The 20,850-nt window shown below is 43.0% G+C and overlaps 1 protein-coding gene across 1 annotated transcript in view; it reads right to left on the bottom strand.

Annotated features, from left to right (window-relative positions):
- The window catches only part of LOC126277950 (trifunctional enzyme subunit beta, mitochondrial), a 56,781-nt gene extending 36,281 nt beyond the window's left edge, over nucleotides 1-20,500 (bottom strand). Inside the window, exons 1-4 of the mRNA XM_049977548.1 lie at nucleotides 20,185-20,500; nucleotides 19,957-20,066; nucleotides 19,522-19,690; nucleotides 11,252-11,439 (exon numbers count right to left, since the gene is read on the bottom strand). Coding sequence (XP_049833505.1) covers nucleotides 11,252-11,439; nucleotides 19,522-19,690; nucleotides 19,957-20,026 — 427 coding nt within the window. The 5' untranslated portion in view covers nucleotides 20,027-20,066; nucleotides 20,185-20,500. The remainder of the gene's footprint in view (nucleotides 1-11,251; nucleotides 11,440-19,521; nucleotides 19,691-19,956; nucleotides 20,067-20,184) is intronic.
- Nucleotides 20,501-20,850: the final 350 nt, after the last annotated feature.

Genomic DNA, 20,850 nt, shown 5'->3' with positions numbered 1-20,850 from the left:
TTGTTACCCCACCGTTTACAACAACAAACCATATTAAAAGATGTGTTTTGGTGAGATCTTTAATGTGGTATAAGTTAGATTCGCTGCACGCTTCACGTTCCTGGCGTTTTAATTTCTAAACTTAAGACATCTAATGTTGTGCGTGTTCAAACGGCGGCGTTTGAGTTCGCGTGACTAAACAGCAATGTTTCTGTGACATCGAGGGTCTTTTGATTGACTGGCTGACATGAGCAACTGCCATGTGATTTTACATACCATGTTTATCATACTATATATATTTATGTATTACAAATTATGCCTTTCAAATGATCTAGCATATGATAGATCTCTCCCAAATGTGTAGTGTTTGGTACATTTTGTTGTGCTTAAGTTTTGGCAAATTTGACTCTACCCTTTTTATCCACTTAATTTCCTAAGCTAAACTGATAGTTACAACAAAGGAATTGCTTCTGATCATCTATTAAGGCACTTTTGCTTACCTTAACTCATTTGTAATCTATTTCCCCTTCAGCACCGCAAAATGGTCTACGACCATTTCAGTGAAATTTGGCCGATTCAATAGTCCTTTTTCGAGGGAACCCATCGTATGTGCACTTCTGTCCTCATACAACAAGGGGTCAAAGAGTTACACAACTGACAAGTAATCACTAAAATTGAATCGATCCCTGATCTGAGCCCACACAGTATTCTTGATTTAGTGAAACATCCTTGTGTTACAGCTGACTCTTCCTGCACCCACTGACCACCAGTGTCTAGTGAGATCCTAACATGTTGGACAGAAGCTGCAAACTGAGATACATATTCAACAGTTTTATTGTATGACTACTTTGCTAAGCTGGTTGAACAAAATGTTACGATGAGGCACGACTTTATTAAGAAAAATGTAGCTAGAAGAGGAAACCTTCGTCTTGCAGGAAACCCTCAAGTCCAATAGCCTTGTTTATTGTTTTGTAATCATTACTATCATCAATGAGTTTTCAATGCACTCAGTATCCTTCTGGTATTTGAGTACACTTGTTACGCTCCGCGATTTGAAATTCCATCTGATGGGCTGAGGACAAGTAGGAATACATTTTTTTCAGTAGCTCATCAAAAATGGCTGTACATTTAGGGGACTGGAAATAAAAGTTGCTCAAGAAGATCTGAACTTGCTTATTGCCTGTCACACAATGTTAACTTTAACAAATGTGCATAATAATGAATGAAGTGAGCATTTTTATACATCTCTAATTCTGATTTGATTTTCACTTTTGTGGTCACTCATGAAAGGAGCACCATCATTGCACTGAGCTATCAGTTTCTCAGGTGTTTAAGATTTAGGTATCTCAAGCTGATTCAAACAGTCCACTTTGAATTGTTTTGGAAAAACCTACAAAACCCAGTTTTCTGACTTTTCAATACACTGCTTCTAGACACAATCACGTTCTGCCATCAGATAAACTAGTCCTCTAAAAATTCCTGTGTTCTTGGAATTTTCTGTTTCATTATGGCCCCATAAGACCTGCTCAGATTTGCTGCAAAATTTAATGCAATCTATCAATTTACCGAAGACAGACCAGCTATTTGAGAAATTTTCATTGTATGTCTTAATGTATGTCCCGAGCACTGAAAAATCAATAAAACCACTTAAATGTATTTCACTAGAATTGTGTTTCTTCACCTCTCTGCAAAAATTTGTAAGTTGTGATACCACCCCCCGTCCAGGAGCTATCACTGCTGTGTCACAAAGCATGTAAAGCATGTAAAACAGAAAAACACTTTTTCCACTTCACAACCACTCAGCTACATTCTAAATTGTTCTGTTAAAATTTTGTGTATACTCTTGCCAGAAATTTCAATGCTTGTACATGTACTGCAATAATGAGGTCCATTCTGTCAGATTTTGCCCACCACACCTAGAATAGCTTTCTATTGTCCTCCCAATATCTGCAATATCCTCGTCAGACCCTGCACTACTCCTGCACCCATCTCCCTACCCTATGGCTCCTACTCCTAAGATGTTTCCACTGCAAAACTTCCCCTATGAACCTACACCAGCCCTGTAACGGGCAAACTATCAAAGGGAGAGCATGAGCTATGAAATGACACGTCCTATGCCAGTTATATAAACGACATTTAGCCTTTTATCAGCATAACCAATACAGAGTTATCAGTTAAGATGAATGGACACAAGCAGAGGGTGTATACTGGCATCGGACAATATGTTGCAGAACGTGCTCTATAACATGACAATCATGACCTTTGTGACAGTTTCACCACACACATCTGGATCCTTCCACCAAACAAGTTTCTCAAAATTCCACAGGTGCAAACTGGTGCTACAAAATCTCCTTGGTTCTCGCCACCCACTTGACCTTAATTTACATTAATTTCTTCTCTCTCGGCATTTCTTCATGTAACTATCCCTTCTTCGCTCCGTCACATATTTCATTTTCTGGCCTGTCTGTTTCGCTGGCGCCCTCCCACCTCTACCACATACAATGCACTTACCTTTTCACTCTTATTAACTCCTGCTGATGTTCTGGTAATAGTCTCTGTCATGCATATTACCCTACCTTCCACCTTCAAGCTCTCAGGTTTTCAAATCTCACCTGGTGCAGTGCCAAAGTATCAGTTTTTCCTTCTCATCCTGTCTGGCAAGTCTCCCCCAGCACAGGTTCTGTGTGACTTTTCCGAGGTCTACCCCCTTTCACCCCATTTCCTAAATCTCACCAGTCCTTTTCTTTTATCCCTCTTCCCTTCCTTCAGTCAGGAAAAGCTGTCACTGTCTCCAAAAGCTTGCCTATGTAATACCTTTTATATGTGCTTTCAACCGCCAATGTTTGGTGAGCAGATTTTTATTTATCCATATTTATATTTTCAACAACTGATTATTTTTATTGAGATATCAGTACCTAAAGTGTTGTATGACTTCTTAATTCCACCCAGCAGTCACTACACATTCCTTGTTTCCTTTACCTAAGTTTCACCCTAACTATTTGAAGGATGACTGTTGCGCCCCCCCCCCCCCCCTAATCATTGTGAATTGGTTGGTTGGTTGGTTCAGAGTGAAAGGTACTGAACTGCAAAGTCATCTACCCATTCATCTGTTTAGTGGCAAACCAGGAACGGTCAACAAGGAAGGAAGCAAAATCCTGGAAAATCTGAGTGTAATTAAAAAAAAGACAAAAACACAGAAAAAAGACAGCACACAGAATTCATTAGAAGCTCAGGACGAGGCATTAATACTAAACAATAAAAAAGAATAAAGAAAGTACAAGGGTAGACGCCAGTCTTGGCTAACAAGCCAGGGCCAACAAGGGACTCCGAGTAGGTGGGGTGGGAGTGAGGGAGCAGCACAGGGCAATGACTGCAAAAAGCCCTACGTTACACAGTGGAGTAGAAACCACCTTCATGGGCAAAACGTAACACCAGAGCAGCAGCTTTGGTTTTTACTTGTAGCACCAGAGGTAGCATGTCACGAGGATTAAGAAGCCACCTTAAAGCAGCCACATTACGGCAGTCCACGGGTAAGACGGCCATCAGGTGGGCTCCGCATCAGCAGTGTGGAATTTGGGAGGGGTTATGACCCAGGGTCATGTGCTGGCACTGGTTGAGATATCAGGGGATCCACTAACATGTCCTGCAGCACATTACCTGGGAAGATCTGGTGCCTCAGGGGCAGCCAGGAGCTCTGATAAGTTTTTCCGGGATTGGTTTCAGAGACAGAGGAAGAACCGAAGACAAACAATCCAGCAGTCTGTAGCTCCTTCAGCTGATAGCTGGTGTCTGGCTGTTTAGCAGCAGAAACCATGGAAGTAAGTACCAAAGAACCTCTTCCTAGCTAGTGAAACAAGAGGAGGATAAGGCACCCTGGAAGCACCAGAATGGGCCCAGACTGTCTGGCAGGGCAGGTATCAGTGGGTGCCTAAGAGCCCACATTAAGAGGCACAACAAAGGAATGCACTGTCAATAGAAGACGATTACATTGCAGCAGCAGCTTAAGATCTTTATCTGATTTCTTGATACATGAACTTGTACAAGGTCCTTTATTCTTGGATTTTCTTTGGGGGAAAAAAAGCAGTCTTGTGAGCAGGGAGAGTGGAGCTCACTGCAGTTTACACAGAAGGGTAAGGGCACAAGAAACGTTTGCATACAGTGGACATCCACGATCCCTGTAGACGGGGTAGCTGGGCAATGGAATACACATCTGAACTTAATACACCTGAAGCATTCATACAACAAGGGATATAGGGTTTCATATCACGCTGGTAGACTATTACCTTGACTTTCTCCGGCCAAGATGAAGACCTTGGTAGTAGCTTCTTTTCCCGTCGTCCCCTATGGGCACAACAGATTAAGTGCACACTCCATTGCTCTAAGCTGGCCTACAGCTGACTGCTCTTCTTAGAGGTGGCTACAACTTCCCTGTATTTGTCTTCTACTTGTTCCACAAAAAAAGGCTTTCTGGCCTAATGTGTGTCTTTGTCAGTTGTTGTAAGAACCAGGTAGAGAAGGGGAGGAGGGGAGGAGAATTTTGGATTTTGCTCCTTTTCTTGTCCTGTGTTCCTCCTAAGGTTCTCCCCATGGGTGTCACCCAACCACAGCCACAGGGCTGCATTGCCTGCTGCTAACGAAGTGAGGTCTTGTTGAAATGACGGCACTATCTCATTCGGAATACCATGGAAGAGACACATTCATGAGGACTCTTTGAGCCCTCACCTGTGTGAGAATCAGAAGTACTGTTGATCAAGCGCACATGCCCGAAGGGAAAACAAGCTGAGGCTCTTCTGGGTGTACAACAATGGAGTTACAGTGTCCATCGTTTCTGTAGCGTAGTAATCCTTTGCCGGGAGTCCCCGTGTCCAAGTCACGACGAGCGCATACTCCATGTCATAAATGCGTGATCAGGGAGCTACCATCCTACTTCTGAAACTTAATTGGCGCGTAGATACTCTTTCTACAAACAGAAATAATGCCTCTAACCAGACGTAGTTAAGAACAAAGGGAAAATAATAAAAAAGCAGAATCAATATAATTCCTAAAAATATAGAAATTGCTTGTAGGCTGCTCAAGGAGTCAGTACACAGAAGCAATGACTCGTCACGACATGAGCAGACGTGCTGAAGAGCACGAGATATGGCCACCAGCTCTGCAGTTTCTTTTTTTGTGGTTTTAGGGCGCACAACTACAATGGTCATTAGCGCCCAGACTAAGTTAGGAATGCACCACGAGGCACAAGGTTAGAACAGCAACTAAAAGGGACAACACTATAAAAGACGTATTAAGAGGCATAGGATTTTTTTTAAAAAAAGCATAATCAAACGTCCTTAGACAGGTGTGTCAAGTTGATAAAACAAAGAACGCGAGCAGCAACTCCTGGGTCATCCACTAAAATGGCATCCAATGGCATCCAGAGTACATGGCAGGCCAAGATCAAGACATAGTGTAATAAAACCCAGACAGGACGTTAAAATGTGGCGGTCCGTCAGCAATTGCCCACATGAACAGAACGGTGCCAGTGCAGCCGTTAGCAGATGGCTATGGCTGAACCAGCAGTGTCCAATTCGTAGCCGGGCCAAAACGACCTCCTCCCGCCGAGAAGGACGTGAGGACGACATCCAACACGCGGGAAGAGGTTTCAAGGCCCGAAACTTGTTGTCCGTAAGTGCAGCCCAATCGGCATACCACAGCGATAAAATGCGCCAACAAATGGCCCTGCTACAACCTGATGAAGGGACAACAAGAAGCCGTCCGAGGCTGGAGAACTGCAGCCTTGGCCACGGCATCTGCAGCTTCGTTCCCAGGGATACCGACATGGCCAGTAACCCACATAAAGCTAACCGGAGAACCGTCGTCCACCAGCTGCTGACGAGAGCGTTGGATCCAGTGCACGAAAGAGTGAACCGGATACAGGTCACTGAGGCTCTGGATGACCTCAGAGAATCGGAGCAGATGACATAAGCAGAATGTCGGTGGCGGCAGACGTAAAGAACAGCCTGGTAGAGAGCAAAGAGCTCAGCTGTGAAGACGGAACAATGGCCATGTAGCTGGTATTTGAAACTATGTGCCCTGACAATAAAAGAACACCCAACCCAGTCATTGGTCTTAGAGCCATCTGTATAAATGAAGGTCATATTAATGAACTTCGAACGAAGTTCGACAAAACGAGAGTGGTATACCGAACCGGAGGTAACCTCCTTTGGGAGCGAGCTGAGGTCAAGGTGGCTCTCACCCACTCTAAAGGTTGCAGAGAGTGAAAAATCAAGGTGTTGAAGGAGGCGACGAAAGCGAACTCCAGGGGGTAGCAGGGCAGAGACACACAACCCGTATTGACGGTCGAGAGAGTCTTCAAAAAAGGAACGATACGATGGGTGGTCAGGCATTGACAGTAGCCGACAAGCAGTATATTGTGCCGGTAGGTGAGTGACAGTTCACTGGCTTCAGCATGAAGACTCTCGACGATACTAGTATAAAACGCTCCGATCGCAAGATGCAAACCCCGACGTTGTATGGAGTTGAGGCGGCGTAAGATGGACGGCTGTGCAGAGGAGTATATGAAGCTCCCATAATCCAGCTTTGAGCGGACGATCGACCGATATAGGCGAAGTAGGACGGTTCGATCCGCTCCCCACGACATCAGACAGCCTTCTCGGCAGAAAAACAGAAGCTATTGGCGACACTCCAGGAGTAAAGACAGTCAAGAGAACGATAAAGATAGCGCTCCAGGAAACATGAACAATGCGTGCTGCAATAGATGGTAAAATCGTCCATGAAAAGGGAGTCTGATACATCAGCTGTGAGGCAATCCATTATTGGATTGATTGCTATGGCGAAGAGAGCCACGCCCAGAATTGAGCCCTGTGGCACCCCATTCTCCTGGCGAAAGGTGTGACAGGACAGAACCCACACGTACCCTGAACTGTCGATCCATTAAAAAGGAACGAATTAAAAAGAGGAAGGCAACCGCGAAGGCCCCATGTATGCATGGCGCGGAGAATTCCCGCCCTCCAAATCAAAGAACACAGCCGCGGTGGGGCACTTCCGCAAGAATTTACTCATAATGAAAGTGGACAAGGTAATCAGATGGTCAACAGCAGAGCGGCGCCTACTAAAACCACATTGTACATTGGTAAGTAGGCGTCGAGATTCGAGCAGCCAAACCAAACGAGAGTTAACCATTCGCTCCATCAGCTTACAGACGCAGCCGGTAAGCGAGATGGGTCGATAACTGGAAGGCAAGTGGTTGTCCGTCCCTGGCTTAGGAATCGGTACAATAGACTCGCGCCACCATGCACGAACATGTCCCTCAATTCAGATGCGATTATAAGTACGAAGAACGAAACCTTTACCCGCAGGAGAAAGGTTCTTCAGCATCTGAATATGAATAGAATCAGGCCCTGGAGCGGAGGACCGTGACCGGGCAAGTGCTTTTTCGAGTTCCCACATGGTGAATGGAGCAGTTTAACTTTCACGATTCGAGGAGTGGAAGTTAGGTGGCCTAGCCTCCTCTGCCTGTTTTCGGGGGAGGAAGGCAGGGTGGTAATGAGAGGAGCTCGAAACCTCTGCGAAAAAGCGGCCGAAGGCATTGGAGACATCCTCAGGTGCCACAAGGACGTCATTCGCGACCGTAAAGCCAGAAACTGGTGAGTGGACCTTAGTGCCAGATAGCCGGCGCAGGCTACCCCAGACAACAGGAGGAGTAAAACTGTTGAAGGTGCTTGTGAAAGCAGCCCAACTGGCTTTCTTGCTTTCTTTAATAATACAACGACACTGCGCATGTAATCGTTTTTAATTGATACAATTCGCCACTGTAGGGTGGCGTTTAAAGGTGCGTAAAGCACGTCGACGAGCACGTAAAGCTTCTCTACATGCTGCGGTCCACCAGGGGACCGGTACGCGACATGGAGAAGCAGTATGAGGGGTGGAATATTCAGCAGCAGTGAGAATGACTTCCGTGAGGTGTGTGGCCTGACTATCGCAGCTTGTGAAGGTTTAATCCTAAAAGGTCGCCCTGGAAGAGAAGAGCCCCCAGCTTCCTTTGGAGATGCTCCAACTAGTTGAGCACGGAGAGGGGGGTATGATGCAGATGGATAACACACGGGAAGTGGTCGCTCTAGTATGTATCAGAAAGTGCATATCACTCAAACCGACATGCAAGTTGCGTAATACATACAGAGAGGTCTAAATGGGAATAGGTGTGAGATGTGTCTGAAAGAAAAGTAGGGGCGCCAGTACTGAGGCAGACAAGATTGAGCTGGTTGAAAACGTCTGCTAACAGGGAGCCCCTCGGACAGGATGCTGGAGAGCCCCAAAGAGGATGGTGAGCATTGAAGTCTCCAGTTAACAAAAATGGTGCAGGTAGCTGAGCAATAATTTGCATCATGTCTGCCCTGGTAACGGCAGACGACGACGGAGTGTAAACGGTACAAATGGAAAATGTAAAAGTGGGGAGAGTAATGCGGACAGCAAGTGCCTGCAGGCCAGTGTGCAATGTGATGGGATCATAGTAGATATCATCCCGGACCAGCATCATAACCTCTCCTTGAGCCGGAATACCTGCCACAGGGGGTAGGTCAAAACGTACAGAGGTGTATTGTGTCAAGACAATGTGATCGCATGGGCTACAATGAGCGGACAGTGCAAGCGGAGCAGCAATTTCAAGTCCTCTCGGTTGGAGCAAATGCTGTGAATATTCCAGTGAGTAAGTGCCATCGTGAGAAGAAAAAGATGCAAGAAGGGGTCACCTCAAAGGCCGCTGAGGGCCCAGCTTCGAGCGAGCACTGCCACCGCTAGCAGTAGGCGGACAGTCATCGTCCATCTTGTTAAGATGGCCGGGAGCGGGAGCTTCCTCCGCTGATGAACGGCCAGATGTTCGGCTACCAGTGGTGCGGCCATGCGAAATGGATGACGGCCTGGGGCGGCAACCGCTGGGTGGCGCAGGAGAAGAAATGCGCTGTGGCGGGGAAGGAGAACTGTGCTTCCTATGAGCCTTCTTGGAAAGTCGTTTTGTGGAAGTATTGGTCGATTGCTGGGAGTTCGAGGTACGTAGGAAGTCTGCACGGGATGGTTCTTTCTTGAAGGCCCGTGTATCTGACTACTGTGTCTTCGTCGTCGCAGAAGCTGATAAAGGTGCTTTCGTCTGAGAGGTGACGGGAGGAAGAGGAGACGTCGACCGGGCGATCTTAGCACTGGTCGAAAGGACGACCGTAGTGCTGAAGGTCAGATCGCATGTCTGCGTCGCCACCTCCCTGGTAGTCCGAGGAGAGGCGAGGACAGTACTGTTATTTCCCCGCTGGGAGCAACGTGGGCTTCCTACTAGCAAATAGCTTGCGAGCAGCCGAGGTGGACACTTTCTCTTTGACCAGAATTTCTTGGATACAGCGTTCTTCCTTGTACATGGGACAGTCGCAGGAGGACACTGCATGGTTACCCTGACAGTTCACACAACGAGGAGACGGACGTGGACAGTCACCCTCATGGGCGTCCCTGCTACAAATGACATTTCGCCGCATTGGAACAAGACTGGCGAGTGTGATTAAAACGCTGACACTGGTAGCAGCGCGTAGGTGTCGGGACATAGGGGAGAACAGAAATAACCTCGTAGCCCACTTTGATGCGCAATGGCGGCTGGACACTTATCAAAGGTCAAGAAATGTGTCCAGGTCGCTACAAGGTCATTGTTGACCTTTTTCATGACACTATGGACAGCTGTCACGCCCTGCTCAGCGAGGAAAGACTGAATCTCCTTGTCAGTCAATCCATGGAGTGATCTAGTGTATACCACACCACGAGACGAATTCAAAGTGAGGTGAGCCTCCACCCGGAAGCAGTTTTTGTGCCTGAAAGGCGCTCTCAGTTTCTAGTAATAAGGTACCATTACGCAACCTGGTACAAGACTTGACCGATCCCGCTATGGCATCTACGCCCTTCTGGATAACGAAAGGGTTGACAAGAGGAAAAATCCTTTGCGTCCTCAGATCGAGAAACTACGAGGAACTGTGGGGCAGGCGGTAGTACTTTTGTCACTGGTGGTTGGTCAAGTTCCCGCTTGTGTGCAGAAGTCGAGAGAGAAGAGAAATCCATTGCGGAGAAATCCCCAATGATTGCCAGCGTCTCCAATGGCGCGCTCCTTCCTTGTGGGGACCCTCTCAGAGGGCACTCCCGCCTTAGGTGATTGTTCACACCTCAGGTCACACCTCCCGAGAAACGGACGGAGGGACCAATCGGCATGGTCGGAAGGTGTCAGTTCAGGCAATCACCCCTCCCTGGGCCTGGCCTTTACCAGGGGGTACGTGCATGCCTTACTTGTCTACCCAGGGCGGGGAATTACGTGCTACCCCGTCACGGCTACGCGTGCGAATGCGTGGGTCGGCCTTCAGGCAAGCACAGGGAGGAAGGAAGAGGAAAAAGAAAGGAGAGAGAGAAAGAAAAGAAAGAGGGAAAGAAAGGACAGACTGTCTCAAACGCCGAGGCGGAGACCAGAGAAGGCAAGGAGGAGGAGGCAAGGAAGACAGTGGGATGGAGAAGAACAAGGAAAGGAACCAACCAAAGGAAGGAAGAAACCAGAAGAAGGGAAAAACCAAAATAACCGCAAATATAGGTCGTGGTACCGTCCGTCTCCAGACGCAGGCGCTAACTACCCCCTTGAGGGGCAGGGACTCCTATTAGTCGCCTCTTATGATGGCAGGAATACCTCGGCCCTATTCTAACCCCCAGACCCGCAGGGCAGAAATTGAGAGCTCTGCTACTGCATCCAAGCACAACCACACCCTCTCACACAACGAAGAATAGAAATGGGACTGGAATCTAAGCTGTGCTCCTCCATCCCAGTTAATTCACATCCCTGGAGGAAAAATAAAAGCTACACACGACATTGTCACATATTTGTGACAACAAAAATTATATGCGAAGGAATAGCTTTTCTTATTCCTATGCTGTATGCATCCACGTGACAAAGGCAAAGTTGCAATTGGCTGACTAGAAATAGTGAACAGAATCAAATCATGCAGCCACTATCTTCATTTCCACCATTTTGAAGCTGACCTGCTGTTTGGTGATTTGTATATTATAAAAATCTGCAGTTTTATTGATACAGCACACGAAGCACTTATTCAAAATATGGTTGATTGTAGTACAGTTTGTAATGTAGCCGCAGGAAGTCCCAAAACAAAATATAAAAATTTTACTAGTATGAGAACAGATGTAACCTGAAATTTAAGCACACAAACAAGAAGAAATTTGTTTTGGTAAATTAAGGTCAATGAAGTACCTGTTGTTATGGCAACATTTGAACTAATGCATGCCATTGTCACAGTGTGGGCAGGTGTGTTTAATGGATATCCAGCACAGAGAGCAGCATCACGTGCAATATTACTTGTCTTCACTTCCTGTATAACTGTACCATATATTATATACTCCACTAAGTCCTGTGGTATTCCAGTCTTTCTTGTAATTTCTCTGGAAACAACAACATGACCTATAATTCCGAACACATCTTTCACTTTTTCTCAATGCAAAATACTAGAGCTAGTCAAAACACCTAAAGTCAGTGCTAGTAACAAAAATCAATATAAAGGTTAGGTCAAATGATATATACTACACACAGATGTATTACTAACTAAACAATGACCTGGTGACACAGAAATCCTGTTTTCTTCTATTAGTGTTTGGAATGACATTCTATCAGCCAACAGATACATAAACATGCTTATCCTAATAAACTTCAGAAAAACATTAACTTATACTCTGGACTTTGCAAGCAATGAAAGACATGAGCACACTTCACATTTACTTCGTAGACATTAACTCAGAGCACACTTCACATTTACTTCGTAGACATTAACTCAAAGTCATTGATCCACATTCAAATATTTAAGCTTCAGTTTGCCAGACAGTTTCATTCTACATATTTGTAGTATCCTCCCCAGGGAACACTGCACTGTCAAAGGCACCTTCTGTGCCAGACAGGTTCTTTGTTCTGAGGAAGTGGCAGCTATGCCAGCAACAGCATAAATAATGGCAGGTTCACTTAAGCTTGATTTGCCTTGACAAAGAAGGCAGACAACATGTGTTTCAAACTAGGGAAAGGTGAGGGCAGCTCTACAATCTAAGGTTGTCAAACTCCTGAAATGGAAGTCTGGTCCTTCTAATAGAGTTGAGTGCAGGGTCAGTACCCCTGCTCACTGAATCATCATCATCATGAATAACTTAACACAGCACAGCAGATTGCCTCAGAAAAATGAATTGCACCAAGGAAAAGAAGTATGGATACACCAGTGCTTAAGGGGGTGGGGGGGGGGGGCCAACTGGCTGACTTCGAGGAGGAGAGGCATCACAGCACATTTTAATTTGTACTGTCTATACTTTTACAAATAAATTCATATTACTTTGTCAGCTTGACCAGGAAGGATTCACACTCATAGGAGCGGAAAAATAATATTTTTAAATGTGAAATTTGATTATTTTTTTCCACTTACTGTTGGCTGAATTTGTTCCTGTAAGTACACTTTTCTTCATAAGTAAGAGATTCCTCGAATTTTGCACAGCCTACAAACCATACTTGCAGGTGTATGAAAATCTAGAATTTATTGAATCTATGGAAAAATGAAAGGGCTGTTACGTTTTAAACTTCGTGTTTAGAGAAAATTTGAATTTTATAGTTAATTATCTCAATTTTTACCACAGTTTGTAACAGATTTGGGAAATTCTAGAGTACCTACACCAGCCTACATCCTTCTCAATCTGCTTAGTGTATTCATCTCTGTCTCCCTCTACGATTTTTACCTTCCACGCTGCCCTCCAGTACTAAAATGGTGATCCCTTGATGCCTCAGATCATGTCCTACCAACCGATCCCTTCTTCTAGTCAAGTTTTGCCACAAACTCCACTTCTACCCAATTTTATTCAATACCTCATCATTAGTTATGTGCTCTACCCATCTAATCTTCAGCATTCTTCTGTAGCACCACATTACAAAAGCTTCTATTCTCTTCTTATCTAAACTATTTTTTGTCCACATTTCACTTCCATACATGGCTACACTCCATACAAATATTTTCAGAAACGACTCCCTGACACTTAAATCAATACTCTATGTTAACAAATTTCTCTTCTCCAAGAAACACTTTCCTTCCCATTGCCAGTCTACATTTTAAATCCTCTCTACTTCGACCATCATCAGTTATTTTACTCCCCAGGCATCGTAACTCCTTTACTACTTTCTGTCTCATTTCCTAATCTAATTTCCTCAGCATCACCCAACTTCATTTGACTACATTCCATTAACCTCTTTTTGCTTTTGTTGATGTTCATCTTATATCCTCCTTTCAAGACACTGTCCATTCCGTTCAACTGCTTTTCCAAGTCCTTTACTGTCTCTGACAGAATTACAATGTCATCGGCAAACCCTTACAGTTTTTATTTCTTCTCCATGGATTTTAATACCTTTTCTTTTGTTTCCTTTACTGCTTGCTCAATACACAGATTGAATAACATCGGGGAGAGGCTACAACCCTGTCTTACTCCCTTCCCAACAACTGCTTCCCTTTCATGTCCCTCGACTCTCATAACTGCCATCTAGTTTCTGTACAAATTGTAAATAGCCTTTCGCTCCCTTTATTTTACCCCTGCCACCTTCAGAATTTGAAAGAGAGTATTCCAGTCAACATTGTCAAAAGCTTTCTCCAAGTCTACAAATGCTAGAAACGTATGATTGCCTTTCCTTCATCTAGCTTCTAAGATAAGTCTTAGGGTCAGTATTGCCTCATGTGTTCCAATATGTCTACGGAATCCAAACTTATCTTCCCCTAGGTCAGCTTCTACCAGTTTTTCCATTCGTCTGCAAAGAATGTGTGTTAGTATTTTGCAGCCATGACTTATTAAACTGATAGTTTAATAATTTTCACATCTGTCAACACCTGTTTTCTTTAGGATAGGAATTATTATTTTCTTCTTGAAGTCTGAGGGAATTTCGCATGTCTCGTACATCTTGCTCAACAGATGGTAGAGTTTTGTCATGACTGGCTCTCCCGAGGCTGTCAGTAGTTCTAATGGAACTCCCAGGGCCATGTTTCGACTCAGGTCTTTCAGTGCTCTGTCAAACTCTTCATGCAGTATCACGTCTCCCATTTCATCTACCTCCTCTTCCATTTCCATTATATTGTCCTCAAGAATGTCACCCCTGTACAGACCCTCTATATACTCCTACCTTTCTGCTTTCCCTTATTTGCTTAGAACTGGGTTTCTATCTGAGCTCTTGATATTCATACAAGTGGCTCTCTTGTCTCCAAAGGTCTGTTTAATTTTCCAGTAGGCAGTTCTATCTTACCACTTCTGAGATAAGCCTCTACATCCTTACATTTGTCCTTTAGGCATCCCTGCTTAGCCATTTTGCACTTCCTGTCGATCCCATTTTTGAGACGTTTGTATTCCTGTTTGGCTGCTTCACTTACTGCAGTTTTGTATTTTCTCCTCTCATCAATTAAATTCAGTATCTCTTCTGTTACCCACGGATTTCTACTAGCCCTCGTTTTTTAACCTACTTGATCCTCTGCTGCCTTCACTGTTTCATTCCTCAAAGCTACCCATTCTTCTTCTAGTGTATTTCTTTCCCCCATTCCTGTCAATGGTTCCCTTATGCTCTCCCCGAATCTCTGTACAACCTCTGGTTCTTTCAGTGTATCCAGGTCCCATCTCCTTAAATTCCCACCTTTCTGCAGTTTCTGTAGTTTTAATCTGCAGTTAATAACCAGAGTCCACATCTGCCCCTGGAAATGTCTTAAAACTTAAAACCTGGTGCCTGAATCTCTGTCTTACCATTATATAATCTGACAGCTTTCAGTATCTCCAGACTTCTTCCATGTATACAACCTTCCTTCATGATTTTTGAACCAAGTGTTAGCTATGATTAAGTTATGCTCTGTGTAAAATTCTACCAGGCGGCTTCCTCTTTCATTCCTCACCCCCATTCCATATTCACCTACGACTATTAAATTTTTGTCTCCCTTCACTACCTGAGTAATTTCTTTTATCTCATCATACATTTCATCAATTTCTTCATCATCTGCAGAGCTAGTTGGCATATAAACTTTTACTACTGTAATAGGCGTGGGTCTCGTGTATATCTTGGCCACAATAATGCGTTCACTATGCTGTTTGTAGTAGCTTACCCGCACTCCTATTTTTTTTATTCCTTATTAAACCTACTCCTGCGTGACCCCTATTTGATTTTGTATTTATAACCCTGTATTCACCTGACCAAAAGTCTTGTTCCTCCTGCCACCAAGCTTCACTAATTCTCACTATAACTTTAACCTATCCATTTCCCTTTTTAAATTTTCTAACCTACCTGCCCGATTAAGGGATTTGACATTCTAAACTCTGATCCATAGAACGCCTGTTTTCTTTCTCCTGATAATGACTTAGTCCCAGCCCGGAGATCCGAATGGGGGACTATTTTACCTTTTTACCAAAGAGGACGCCATTATCATTTCATCATACAGTAAAGCTTCATGCCCTCAGGAAAAATGACGGCTGTAGTTTCCCCTTGCTTTCAGCCGTTCGGAATACCACAACAGCAAGGCTGTTTCGGTTAGTGTTACAGGGCCAGATCAGTCAATCATCCCGACTGTTGCCCCTGCAATTACTGAAAAGCCTACTGCCCGTCTTCAGGAACCACATATTTGTCTGGCCTCTCAACAGATATCCCTCCATTGTGGTTGCAGCTACAGTACGGCTATCTGTGTCATTGAGGCACGCAAGCCTTCCCACCACCGACAAGGTTGATGGTTCATGGGGGGACACCCCTTAAATTTAGAAAATGAAACGTATGTACACTGTTTTAGATAGGAACACTGAGGTACGGAATGGGAGTTGTTGCACTCCAGGAACCAGGTGAAAGAAGGGGGTCAGGTTCAGACAAACTATCCCTTTATTCTAAGGAAAAGATGATACAAATTACGAGTATGGCATTGTAATGATAGTGTATAGGTAAAACATAATGCCCCAAGCAGCAACAGAAGAGGAAAAAGAAAAACGTTGGGGAAATTTGCAAGCTTTCGTAGCCAGTGGCTGTTCCTGGCAGAAGGGTTGAAGGGAAAGGAAAAGGGAAAGGAAAAGGAACGAAGAAAAAGTTCCGACAAGGTTTAGTAAATGGGGAGAGTTCCAAAAAATAGCAAGGAGCCACTGGTCTGGGTCTGGGAAGACTTTCCAGATGGGATGAGAAGGGAAGTCAAGCCTGCCCTGACTCGGGGCAACTTTTCTGCACTCTCCCAGTTTCCTAAACGTCACCAGTCCATTTGTTTCATCCTCTTCCTTCCCCTTCACCTGTTCTACCAAAGTAGGAGCCACTGGCTCCAAAAGCTTGTAAATTTCCTCAATCTAATATGGAAAATGCGTAGACTTGCCAAGCAGCTTATTCCGATTCTGGCAATTATCTAATAGGAGAAATGAGGCAGAAATAGCTGAAGAAAGAAATATAACTACAGTGAAACGGAATACTGAACAACTGTAGGTTGGTCTACTGTTCAAGAGTATCATGACAGACCTAAGTTATGTACAAAAGATGGTGTGACTATACGGATAAAGTACGGGATGCTATGAAAAATGCCTTTTGAAAACAGCATCTAAAGTATTGTGGGAATCAAGGAGATTTAGAAAAGAACAGGGGCATAATGGGAAAAATAGATAGAAATACAACAGAAAAAGGAAGTAAGACAAATGTTTACAACAAAATACACTATCAACTCAGGCATTGTATAATTAAGACAACAGAGGCAGGAAGGATGTGTAGCAAGAAGAAGAGAGATGCCACACAGAGAAAGATAAGAGGAAATAGACTATTTTAAAGAGAAATTAAAGTAGTAACTAAACTATATGTTAAGTAGCAACTTTCCTTTTCATAATATCGCTAGACTATCTCTTGCAGCGACAGCTCACTGTGTCCATACTGAGGAAGACTGCAACATTTTACGATCGGAACTAACCCAGACCTTGCACTACACTACAGAGCATTCAATAACCACAACCCAAATTTTAGGAGGGGCTCACTATCACACTAGTCAAAAGTTTACATACTCAATCTTCTCTCTGTTTCATAATGAACTATGATTAAGATCAAAAGCTAGCTACAAGTTAAAATCTACATGTAGGCCTAGCATATTTATCAATCATCATATTTCCTCACACTGTGTGTGTGTGTGTGTGTGTGTGTGTGTGTGTGTGTGTGTGTGTGTGTGTGTGAGAGAGAGAGAGAGAGAGAGAGAGAGAGAGAGAGAGAGAGAGAGAGCTGTTTCCAGACACTCAATATGCTGCAAGAAAAATGAAACTAAATAATACATAATACTCAGGTACAACACAATCAAAAAAACACTTGCTAATAACAGTATCTGAATATTTTTCACACTCTTATTTTCTCAATTACTATTCACACATTTTCTCGATTCATTCGTGAAACTCTCACTAGGTGATATTTGTTTCCTATTCGAGAGCACTCTAGCAAGACATTTACAAACTTATTCGTATGTAAAATGAAATTGCCAAATCTAGAAACAAAAAAGTTTCTAAACCACTAGGACAACAATACTAAATGTTGATTATAGGGATATAGAGCAACGATTCAGTATCAAAGGTTCAGCAGCTCTGCCAATTCCTGTTGTATGCACCACAATGTGAAAATTGGTAGGGCTGGACAGATAGCCTTCTGAGACCCCCAAGAGTTGTACTCCATAGAAGCCACACCCAAAGACTTAACAGAGCTAACCAGCATTTCAGGCTGCAACCCCCTGAGAAACTTTACTCCACATCAACATGTCCAGAAATTTTTACCGTTATTCATGTAGGAAATACCGTAAATGAGCCCCCGAAAAATTTAGTAAATACATTAGAGAGAAACACACTTTAAAGGATTGTACATAATATGGCAGCAGCATTTGCACAAGAGATTCTGGTAGAATATATGGATTTCAGTGTATGAGATCAACAACAAATCATATTCGTTGTCAGGAAAATACCTGAGTATAACATGGAGCTTCCTAAGCTCTTTGCAGACTTCAAGCCTTTGATAGTCTTTACAGAGCTGAAATACTAAAAAAAAAAAAAAAAAATGTTGGTGCTTAGTATAGCACTGAAGTATGTTGCTCTTAGCAACATTTGCTGGTTCCAAGGCTGCAGTGCAAGTGGATGGTGTTGGACAAAGGACCCACTCTCAACAATGCTTTTCGGTCAGAATCTTGAAGCAGTCATTCAGAAGCTTCAAATATTTGGGCTGAAAGTCAGTTCATATGAGCATATGCTGATGTGACAAATGGGCTTACCAGAATAACAGTTTCACTGTAGTGAACAATATGTGAGCTAAAGAATCCACGTAGCCTAGAAACATAGTCGTCGATGGAATGAAGGGATCACAAGGAAGGAAAATAATAACTCGAGTAAACTATCAGCATCAAGTCAATTTTGAAAATGTGCAGAATATTGGGACCCAATATTAATAGGGCAAATTCAATTTTGCCTTGAAATATGTACCTTAAGTATTAACAGATGCTTACACAAATTCAACAAATTGTTGGCCTATAGGTTTTAAATAGTGAAATTGCAAAATTATAGGGTCACGATAAGGGCACCTTTAACTAAAGATTTTACTCATGAGCAGCAGAAAAGGACATTTCAATAAAAATGTTCTGCAAAAGACCTATGCGGCAGTTCATAATAACAATGGTTTCTGGAAATCTATACGAATGCCACACTGGACCATTCCATAAAAGGACCTGACAATCTAAGATAAATAAAAAGTAGAATAGCCAGCCTTGCTCATGTCCTTAGGGCAGATGCTAGAAGAATGGCAAAAAAAGGTTTTTGAATAGTAGCTGATATGAACACAATAGTGAGGAAGATCATGTAGGCAGCAACTACACAGAATGCGAGAAACTTTAAAAGGCCAAGACCAATTAAGTGTTGTAAGGCCATAAGAAGATCTGTATATCCTGCATTTAGTATTGTCTAAAGTATACTGTCTTCATCTATTCTAGCCCATTCACACAATAACTGAGAAGCAATTTGTAATAACTGTACTGCACACGATCTATTAATATTTGATTAAAAAACAAGATTTGATGGAAGCACAATTCTAATTCATTGTCAAAATCTTAAGTTATGGAAAGTTCCAAATACATGAACTGCACCTTGCTCTTCTTAGCCCAGATTTATGAGTCTCATGTCATCACGACATACTTTACTGACTACTGAAGAATCTTTGTATCCCATAAAAACAGGATTTACTATCGCCTAATGGTGATTTATACAGTTCCCCTAATGAACAGCTTATCAAAAAACAATTTATACCACGATTACGGAGCCTAAATATAAATCCTTTACTTCTTTTGCAAATACAAGCTCTCAAATTCTGCACAACAGGAACATGTGGAAGTTACAGTGCACCTCCTAAAAAATTATTTATGCTAAAATGATATCAACATTCTTGTAAAAAAAAAACAAAAAAAAACCAAGTAATCAAATTGTTACGTCAGTGCAAGTGAGTATACTTACAATAATGCATTTTTTGCCAACTCATGTGGCATTAACTTGGCATAATCTGTTCCGGACAGCAGAAATGGTGTCCGGACCCCATCTACGAAAACTACATTCTTTCCCGTCTTGTCCACAACTGATTTCTTTCCAGGTGCGGCAGAGGTAACACTTAAACATCTTGCCGGGCCTGTAAATTTTTGTTACATATATGACTATTGGTGCTATGGCACCAACAAATTTATGAAAAAATCTTAGAGCGAAATTAGTTGGGCAATAGCAACAGCCCAGGTACTATAAATAATAGGAGTTAACAACAGGCGAATTATTGCTACAGTCGATCAAAGGTTAACGACCAACAGTGAACCTTGTACCACAATACTGCGAACGCGTACAGGAATAATATACCTAAAATTAACTAGCAACTATTAATCTGTGCATAAATATGAAACTTGCCCGAAATAACAGGGGAAACTTTAAGCGTACTCCTCAGCAAGCCATTTCCAACAGCCATGCACGCCATCATCCCTACACCAACGGCCGAAACTGAAGTCACGGCCTCTTTCCTGCAATGCAAAGTTAGAGTTAAAGACATAAATAGTCTTCTAAACTATTGTAAATAAAAACAACTAAACATATCTAATTAAGATTTAGATTTGTCAAAAACTTGAATAAATGGCCTACACTTCGTGACAACAGCTACAAAACACAACTCCTCTGGATGAATTAGGAATCTCGAATGACTGCTATCACACTCCGCTGAGTCGTATCGCACGCCGAAGTTCGATTTCCCTGCGCTAACGCATGCGCACACGGTTCTCGTCACAAAAAATTACATTTTTACTACAGATTTCGTATATATCACAATTAAAAGTGCGAAATTCAAAATCTTGCTGATATCCCACAGGAATGATTTACATCTATGAATAATGTCTCAACTACCCATCTCAATATGTATCTAGATCGATTCACACTTGACGGAACGGAACTCAAAGCTAATGCTCAAAATGGGTTCAGAAAGAACAGAACCAAAGAAACGCAAATCTTCTAATTTATAAAAATGGTCCAAAATGCCTAGGACAAGAATGAATTAAGATACGGGATATTCTTAAATTTATGTAAAGTGTTTGATCTAATCAGCCATTACTTATTGCTTATGAAACGAGAAGTTTTATGTGGGCCCGGTACTTGCCTTCTACTGGTTCAAGTCGCATCCATCTGATAGACAACAGAAAGTACAAAAAATCTCATGAAGGAAAAGACTATCTTTCAGATTTCAAAAAAACTATCTATGGAATGCCCCACATTCCAGTGTTAGGTCCTCTGTTGTTCTTGGTGTATATAAACGAT

This window comes from Schistocerca gregaria, chromosome 6 (genome assembly GCF_023897955.1).
Source record: "Schistocerca gregaria isolate iqSchGreg1 chromosome 6, iqSchGreg1.2, whole genome shotgun sequence".
Lineage (NCBI taxonomy): Eukaryota > Metazoa > Arthropoda > Insecta > Orthoptera > Acrididae > Schistocerca > Schistocerca gregaria.
The sequence above is the reverse complement of the archived record's forward strand: the minus strand, read 5'-3'. Positions and strand labels throughout refer to the sequence as shown.